Source organism: Lactuca serriola, chromosome 2 (assembly GCF_051521515.1).
Source record: "Lactuca serriola cultivar US96UC23 chromosome 2, Lser_US96UC23_V15, whole genome shotgun sequence".
NCBI lineage: Eukaryota > Viridiplantae > Streptophyta > Magnoliopsida > Asterales > Asteraceae > Lactuca > Lactuca serriola.
Genome location: NC_136409.1, coordinates 44,151,313 through 44,160,785, shown reverse-complemented (window position 1 = coordinate 44,160,785; position 9,473 = coordinate 44,151,313). Strand labels below are relative to the sequence as shown.

General features: G+C 34.7%; 1 protein-coding gene across 1 annotated transcript; it reads left to right on the top strand.

Annotated features, from left to right (window-relative positions):
- Nucleotides 1-1,378: 1,378 nt before the first annotated feature.
- Nucleotides 1,379-3,757, top strand: LOC145086207 (protein HEADING DATE 3A-like). The gene is made up of 4 exons (XM_079023953.1): nt 1,379-1,630; nt 1,748-1,809; nt 2,401-2,441; nt 3,282-3,757. Exons 1-4 carry the CDS (start codon nt 1,430-1,432, stop codon nt 3,503-3,505), a joined length of 528 nt encoding a protein of 175 aa, XP_078880079.1. The 5' UTR covers nt 1,379-1,429; the 3' UTR covers nt 3,506-3,757.
- Nucleotides 3,758-9,473: the final 5,716 nt, after the last annotated feature.

The following is a 9,473-nucleotide window of genomic DNA, read 5'->3' as shown; positions in this document are numbered from 1 at the left end:
TACTAATACACAAATACATACATAATACACATAAAAATACAAATACATACATATATAATATATATACAAAAACAAATATACATACATAATACACATACAAAAACACACGTATATATACATACAAAATATTCATACAAGATACACATACATACACAAAATATACATTCTACATACAAAAATTAAAATAAACATATGTAGAACATGTGGTGGTGTGTAATCCTACGGAGAAATGTGGTGGTGGACTGGTGGCGGTATTCCAGCAGTAGGACTAATTTTCCGGCCAATTTTCGGCAGACAACAACACATGCCGGCAGATCTTCAACAATTCCGGCAAGGGACTAGGGGCTGAAACAATCCGACACCACTAACGAGTATGTCACATAGGGAGAAAATAAAGAATAAGAAAAACATGAAAAAAGGAGTTGTTGCCAGAGTCGTTATAGAGAGAAAGGGTTCACAAAAGAGGGATGAGCTGAAGGGGGTTATACTTGTGAAGAGAATTAGCGGCGACAGACAGAGTATTAACGGTGACATATAGAGTATTAGCAGCGACATGTTTTGGAGAAAATTTTGATGGTCAAAATTTTTGAGTATTATTGAGTTTCGGTCATTAGATTAGGGACAAAATCAACGTGTAAGGTTTCACCTCATATGTCGATGCGGATCAGGGGTCGATAGGAATCAGCGGTGATAGCCACTTTTAGCGGCGACACATAACGCGAAAGTTACATGTCGTCGCTAAAGATGGTTGTCGCCGCTAATTCCCATTATTCTTGTAGTGTACTTCTGACTTAATATTTTTGGAACCACAAGTGACACTAACCTTAATACTTGTGAGATTCCAATTAGAGACCTAGTTAATTACTACTACTTAAGATACTCATAATACGAGGATAAAACTTGAAAAATTCTGTCTCTCGGCGCCTCTGTCCCTTAAATTTTGTTATACATGTCATCTAGTGATTTGAGGTGCCGGATCAATGACGTTTATTTATGTGATAAGATTACAAAAATGCAATCCGATTCCAAATGATAATGATAACTCTATCTATCTATCCAAATTACTTTTACCTTCGACTTCTAGAACTAACTAGTTGTTGAATTCTTGTTTCTGAATCTAAAGATAGAGTCCAACATGCTTTGGTAACCATATACTGCGTGAAAGAGCAAAACTTTTGACAAGTCTATCACTCAGCCTTCGCCACTGGTCTATCTATCATAGGAGAATCCTCAATATTTTAAATCGATCACATCATAAAGGGAATATGTTTGTGTGTGATGTAGTAGTGGTGCCACACACTATGTTCTCCAATTCCAAAAAGAAAAATAAAAACCCTATAAATACCAACACTACTTCCATGCAAACCACTACAAGATCCAACCGGCTTTAAAGAAACACAACAAACTAAACCCAAATTCCAATTTTCGTATGATGCCTAGGGAGAGGGACCCGTTGGTTGTTGGACGTGTGATAGGAGATGTTCTCGACAGTTTCACAAAGTCGATTAACCTTTCTGTAACATACAACGATAGAGAAGTTAGCAATGGATGCGAGCTAAAACCCTCTCAGGTGGTAAATCAACCTAGGGTTGATATTGGAGGTGACGACCTCCGGGCTTTTCACACTTTAGTACGTTTAGTTTCTTTTCATTCTTAATCCTCCTTACTTCTTTCACTTTTTCGTTCTTCCAAATTCGCTCTTGTGAACTATAATTAAACTATTTTAGTTACATTATTACTGTTTTAGGTGATGGTCGATCCTGATGCTCCAAGTCCTAGTGACCCTAACCTTAGGGAATACTTGCATTGGTAAGCTCCTTGTATAAGAAGACATTTATTATGTGCGAAACGAAAAAAAAATTCAATTTATGTTTTTGGAAACCATTTTACCAAATAGAATAAGTTTTTCAAAATGTGACAATATAGTGATAGACAATGGATTGCTCCTTTAATAGTGAGGGTTAAACCGAAGTAATAATTTCTTTCATTTTATCGGTTTAACCTAAATTACAAAGGGCTTGGATCTAAACCTTAATCATTAAACGTGACAAAATGAAAGAAATTATAACCATGATGAGCAACTTTAAAGAGAATAAAAAAGTCTAGGAGCATATAAGTGGCTTTCATGGCTTTAATCTGGCTACCACATAAACAAAAAGCAAGCTTAGATATACAAGGTTCTCACTTCATTATTAAACTCAATGGTCAACCATCATTTATCACTATTACTTTCTAGCTTTATTTTTGATACCATGTTACCTCCGAAAACAACATATATTTGTTTTTATTGTAAAAGTCGAATCTCAGATACTCTTTTCTACATCATATTTTATGTTACTTCTGATTGGTCTACTCGTTTGCTTTTTGTAATACTTTATTCTCTGCATGTAAACCACATAGGTTGGTGACCGATATACCAGCGACCACGGGAGCACGTTTTGGTGAGTGTTTTGTTTTTTTATTTCCCATCCAACAATTCATATTGTTCGTTGCTCCACTAGTTCTGAAATCATTTATTGCGGCTAATTGCATAAAAATTGAAAAAAAAAAAAAAAAATCGCGTAAATAAAACTATACTGTGGTCCACGAACTCTATCCTTCCACGATTTTATGCTGATCGCTACTTCGTTTTATTTTTCTTAATAAGTATATATGGTAAAAGGTGAGCAAAGGAAGAGGTATTTTCGCTAATTTACATAACAATCCTCAAAGGTAGGGTGGTTTTGTTTTTCATAAGAATCCAAATTTTATTTTGAGCATACGTGTTCTTGCAAACAAGGGTACTATAAAATATTACTTTTCTATTTTTTATTATTATTATAATAATTATTATGAATCAACGTCACTGTCGTCTGTACAACTAAAGTGAAATCTATAAGCAATATGCACTTGAAAGGATAGGAATTTCATAAAGCATTCACTCTTTTAAGTCATCCAAGAATCTTTTCTGCCCAAAGCAAAACAAAAAGATATCCAAACAGACACTTAATCAGTCTCTAAATGATGTCAAATCTTAAATTTTTGATACTAAAGCATGTGTGAATGTTTATTCTCGTTATAATCGATTCCTTAGAACATGTTGAAAGCCATAACAAGATGGGGTAAGGGTCAATCTCCCACAAATTCATCTCTAGTGTGCTATAAACTTTAATTAATGTGATTAGATTCCCGGATCAAATGCCGAAAGCAACACCTTAAGTTCATTTATTTTTGTTTGTTATCTTTCTTGATTGTTATTTTTGTAATGTAGGGTTTAATTTCAATCTTATTAATTTTTTTAGGCCAAGAAATTGTGTGCTATGAGAGTCCAAGGCCGTCAATGGGAATTCATCGCATGGTTTTTGTGTTATTCCGACAGTTGGGTCGACAAACTGTGTATGCCCCTGGATGGCGTCAGAACTTCAATACTAAAGACTTTGCGGAGCTTTACAACCTTGGTTCTCCGGTGGCAGCAGTCTACTTCAACTGCCAACGTGAAAGTGGGTTTGGTGGGCGAAGAAGATAAGATAAAAGCATGTTGATGGCATTCAATGACGTTATAAGTGCATATGGATAGCTTGCACACCATATTATCACGAGTCTTTCTATATGATATATGTTATATGTTATATATCAAAAGAATGTAACTAGGAACCATAGTCATAATTAAAGGAATAAGAAAACTACGGGTGAAGTACGTAGTTGTAAGATGTAATATAATTAGAAACGATAGAAAAATGATGAGTTGGAATGAAATAAATATACATCATTTTCATTATTGTTTATTGTTACTTGTAAATACTAAGTATTTTGGATTACATAGCTCGAAAGAATGGAATGGATCGGATACCTAATGCCAAATAAATATTAAACATTAGCTAAATTTGCATAATTAACATGTTTCAACAAATGTCAAGATGTTTTTTTATGACCTGGTTTTATTCACTAAAAGAAATACGAGTATTAGCGGTAACAACCAACATTCGCGTTAGTTGTTGTCGCTAAAGGCATTGCCGCTAATACTATTTGACCATGATCCGAGTGAAAGTCCAAGATTACACCCTACCCATTGATCTTGTTGCAAATCCAACGGCTTGAACGTCGTTTCATATACCAATAGTGGCGACACCAATAGTGGCGACGGTGTCACCGCTAATACTCTAAACAGATGGCGTCAAACTTCCCTCCACTCATGTGTCGGCACTATTGACATTTTGTGGCCACTAATACTCTAGACGAATAATACTTCCATTTTCTTTTGTCTTGTGTTATGTGTTCCCTTCTCATCTCAACACTAATTCTCTCTGCACCGAACGAATAATCATCAATATATTCGATTTCGCCAGAAAAAACCCCAACCCCACACATCACCGGCAACTCCCATCACCGGCGACAGGTAACGATGTCTAACTATGTACCGTTTTTTTTTAATTTCTTTTACTTTACTCTTTTCCCCACTGAAAACTCGAATTTGTAGTGATTCTTTACTGGAATTTCCAGCTTTAGTGTCAGAATTTAGAGCTCCTACCGGAAAAAATTTGGAACATCACTTATTTGTCGGAATTGTGGAAACCTCGCTGCAAACTTCGAAATTACACCACCACACGATCCTTTTCATCTTTTTATCTTTCATTTTGTATGTGGAATGTTTATATTGTGTATATATGATATGTATTTGTATGTGTATGATGTATGTGTTTTTCCATGTGTATTTGTATGTGTAGTATTTGTGTATGTGTATGACTTTTGAAATTATATACGTAATTTGTATGTATGGAAAATGAAAAAAAAGTAGGTTGTTATAATGAAAAAAAATATGATGCTATAATGAATATGTAATATGTATAGGAAGTATGTTTAAGTGTATTTGTATGTATAATGTATGTATTTATGTATGTAATGTGTGGACAAAATGAATATATATATATATATATATATATATATATATATATGATGCTATAATGCTATAATTGAAAAAAAAAGTTTGTGTATTTGTATGCAACTAGAAAAGTACAACGCTATAATTGAAAAAAAAGTGTGTATTTGTATGCAACTTGGAAAGCACAATGTTATAATGGAAAAAATGAAAAAAAAAAGTTTGTACTTTACAAACTATTTTTTATTTTTATTTTTTTTCCATTATAGCATTGTACTTTCCAAATTACATACAAAATACACAAATTTTTTGTGTAGTATGTATGTTTAAGTGTATTTGTCTATATTGTAATGTGTATGATGTATGATGCAATACTGAATATGCAATATGTGTAGGAAACATGTTTAAGTGTATTTATGCAGAAAGTGCAATGCTATAATGGAAAAAATAAAAAAAAAGTTAGTGTATTTGCGTACAACTTGGAAAGTACAATGTCACAATTGAAAAAAAATAGTTTGTGTATTTGTATGCGATTTGGAAAGTACAATGCTATAATTGAAAAAAATAAAAAAAATAGTGTGTATTTGTATGCAACTTGGAAAGTACAATGCTATAATGGAAAAAAAATGAAAACAAAATAGTTTCTACTTTACAAACTATTTTTTTTTTCATTTTCCATTATAGCATTGTACTTTCCAAATTACATACAAATACACAAAAAAAAAAAATCATTTTTTTTGCATTATAGCATTGTACTTTCCAAAAGTACAATGCTCAAATAGAAAAAACAATATAATATTTAAAGTACAATGTTATTAAGTAACAAAAATATTATAAAATACAATGCTATAATAGGATAAATATGATATTATAAATAAAAAATATATTCAAAAGTACAATGGTTTAATAGAATAAACAATATAATATTTAAAGTACAATGCTATTGTGGAAAACATAAAACAAAATTGTATGCAATAAATAACAAAAATATACAAAAGCAAGATGCTATAAATGACAAAAAAAATTTCTTCCAAATTCTGTTTGTTTGTGTGTCTTCTTTGTAATTATCATTAGCCTAGAAATACCCACCCGTAATTGATTTAGAAATTAATTTCGGGCTGTCCCCGTTTGGGACTGCTTTTTGAATACTTTATCTCATTTAGGATGTGAACATGTATTATATATATATATATATATATATATATATATATATATATATATATATATATATATATATATATATATATATATAGACACACACACACACACACACTTGGGAGCTAAGGAGAAATATTGCCAAATTTTTCTTAAACAATCAATCATATAATAAACATTCACAGATGAGATAAGGGATTCAAAAAGTGGGTTTAGAAGCTTACCTTTGTGAACACTCTATATGTTTCTGATTATTTGTTCCTGTGTTCCCATGTTGGGGATACTGCTTGAATGATCAACTTTATGAATACTTTACTTGATTTTTGTTTCTCGTAGATTAAATGTAACACCTGGAATCTAGAAGATTAATTGTGGAAACTAATGCCCTTTCCTAGGGACCAACACAGCGAGTTGGTGGTGGGAAACTCGACGTGTTGGAGGCTTTTGGGAAGCACCTTTTATGGACCAACTGGGCGAGTTTGTGAAGGGTACTCGATGAGTTGGAAGCTGATTGAGAAACCCTAATATTCAGGGTGTTGCACCCTATTTAAAGGCCTTAAGTCCCTTTGCTGGCGTCCTTACCAACCTCCTTTGTCCAGAAACCCTAAAATTGAGCATTGTATTCCATTGTTGAGTGTGTGAGCTTTGGGAGAGCCTTGAGTGTTTATTTTTGGTGCATGTTGAAGGAGCTAAGGAAGTAGGCGTTTCTTGGCTTGAAGAAAACATCTTGGATCCAAAATCTCTATCTCATTTGCCAAGTTTTTGAGGTATAGAGTTCTCACCATGCTTATTAATTGCTTAGATATCTTCTTTGTTTAGATCTTATGCTTTTAGCCATGGTTGGGTGGATGTTGGGGATTAGGACGTCCCAAATGTCTATTCTTTTAGATCTAAGGTTCACATGAGCTCTTTTGGCATAAAGGTGCCAACTTTATGGATTTAAGGGCTTCATGCATTCATTAAGTCTTTCATTTAGCCCTTTTTGATCTTTTGAGCTCCTCCTAGTCATGCTTAAGAGTAAAGTTGGAAACTTTACGTGGCTATCTAGCCTTATGGGGTCAGATCTGCATTTTGGGGTTTTGTTTTAGATGATTATGTGCTTAATGATTAAGACCTCGCTCTTTTAAGTCTAGGGTTTGGGTTTAGACCTATTTAGGTGGTTCCTAAGGGGTAAAGTTGGAAAATTTACCCTTCTTGATCTCATTTTGGTTGAGATCTGAGCTTTGGAGCTCTTGGACTCGATGAAGGCAGCTTAATGCATTAAGCTGTTGGCTCTTGAGCGAACTCGGCGAGTTGACTTGGTTTTTACCAATCTGTACTGTTAATGGAGAAACTCGACAAGTTGAAGGACAACTCGGCGACTTGGGTCAATTTGGATTGTTGAGTTTGACTTTTGATTTATGTCATTGAACAAGTTTTTCCCAAGGGGCTCTTGAGGTAATCTGATTTGCAATTAAAGGAATTATGGGCTTAGAATAAGGCGCATATGGGGTTGGGCCCAATTTGGTAAATTGGGCCAATGGTTCATCAGTGGGCCTTTGGTCCTTTCAGATTGTAGTTTGGGTCATAGATTTGGACAAGGCTAGGTTAGGGGTAAAATGGTCGTTTTACCCCAGGTATGAAGTTGTGGTTATGAATTGGAACCCACTTGCTAATTGAGTATTATTTTTGATCTGATAGTTCAGAGGTGTCGTCAGGGCAACAGCTAAAGAAATTCTTTCAGTGAGCTTCAGCAGTGTGAGGTGAGTCTCCTCATTGTGTTTAGCGGGTAGAAGTTAGTGGGTAGAAGGCACCAATGCTGGTCCATGGTTATTATGTTAAGATGCCAGTTGTCTACGTGACTCTTGCATGTGTATGTATTGATATTTATGTTGGGCGGGACCCGATGATTATTCTATATGCTAGTATCAGGTTGGTTATGCATATACGATTTTATGTGATCGGGGTCGGATGATTGAGAAGTATGCTTCTATCTTTGTGATTTTCTCATGTGTTTTAATGTTATATGATTATATGGTTATATGTTTAGTGGGTGGGGCCTGTATGCGAGTATGGGGGGGCCGTATCTCAACGTTATGCGAGTATGGATAGGGCATGTATGTCATCGTTATGCAAGTGTGGGTATGGCACGTATCTGATTGTTATGTGAGTGTGAGCGAGGCTCGTATATCATTTGGGCGGGGCCCGTTATGTGTGTGTGGGCGGGGACCGTATCTCATTAGGTGGGGCTCATTATTTGAGTGTGGGTAGGGCTCGTATCTCATATGTACTGGGCCCGTTATATGATATGTATAGTATGAGGTATCTTGGGGAACTCACTAAGCTTTGTGCTTACAGTTTTTAGTTTATGTTTCAGGGACCTTGGTTTTCAAATGGAAGAGCTCGGGATGATTACAGAGCACACACCATATGTTTCAACATTCTGTGATTTACTCTGATTTGATGATGTTTTCCTAAATCTTGATTACCTTGGTTATATGTAACTGAGATGTATTAATGATTTATTAATCTAAAACCAAAAATTTTATGTTATTATTAGTGGGACGTTACATTAAACCTTAAACACTAAACTATGTTTCTGTTGCATAATGTCTACTCATAAAAGCTGGACTAATAATCCACATCGTCGATCTCTTAAGTTCCAGCTAAGACTTGCCTCTTTTGTCAAGAGATCCATCTCACGGCTAGATAGTAAAGGTGAAACCAGATGTCCATGTGAGCAATGTGATAACTATAAATTCATGGATCTGAAAGCAATGAGACGTCATGTCCGTATATATGGTTTCAGTCGGCCATACGAAACATGGACATATCATGGTGAACCTTTAATTCCCCCGGTTGTAGATGTCGTAGCACCAAATAACAAGATGGCTGATGTTATGGACGATGTTATGTAGGATTCGATAGAAAATGATACCAACCTCGATAAAGGAACCTTAAATACAGCAGGTAGCGGTGTCGATGATGATTTTGAACAATTGTTAGAGGCAGTCTAAACCAAGTTATATCCTAGTTGTATGTTTTCTTTCTTTGATTTTTTTTTAGCAAAGCTGATGTATATCAAGATCAACAACAAATGGACTGATAGTTCATTTGATCAACTCCTTGAGTTGTTGCATTCAACATTTCCACAAGACAATAAGGCTCCCCGTTCATATTATCTATCCAAAAAGAAACTGAAAAAGATAGGTTTGGGGTACGATTCAATACATGTATGAAAAAACGTTTTTTTTTCGCTTCCGGAAGGAACACAAGTCATTGAATATTTGTCCCGTTTGTAAAGAGACTTGGTGGATTGGTAATAACACTAAGGGTAAGAAGGTGGCTCATAAGGTGTTACGGTACTTTCTAGTGACCCCTAGACTACAAATTTTGTATTTTTCAAGGAACACTTCCAAAAATATGATATGACTTAGTATTGGGAGATCATAAGATGGTGTGATGCATCATCCCGTTGATGGAG

What these genes read in the sequence shown, in the direction of transcription:
- LOC145086207 (XM_079023953.1), top strand. Translation starts at nt 1,430, where the DNA reads ATGATGCCTAGGGAGAGGGACCCGTTGGTTGTTGGACGTGTGATAGGA. An exon ending in CTTAGGGAATACTTGCATTG is followed by an intron (nt 1,810 to 2,400) that starts GTAAGCTCCTTG and finishes TAAACCACATAG; the next exon opens with GTTGGTGACCGATATACCAG. An exon ending in GACCACGGGAGCACGTTTTG is followed by an intron (nt 2,442 to 3,281) that starts GTGAGTGTTTTG and finishes TAATTTTTTTAG; the next exon opens with GCCAAGAAATTGTGTGCTAT.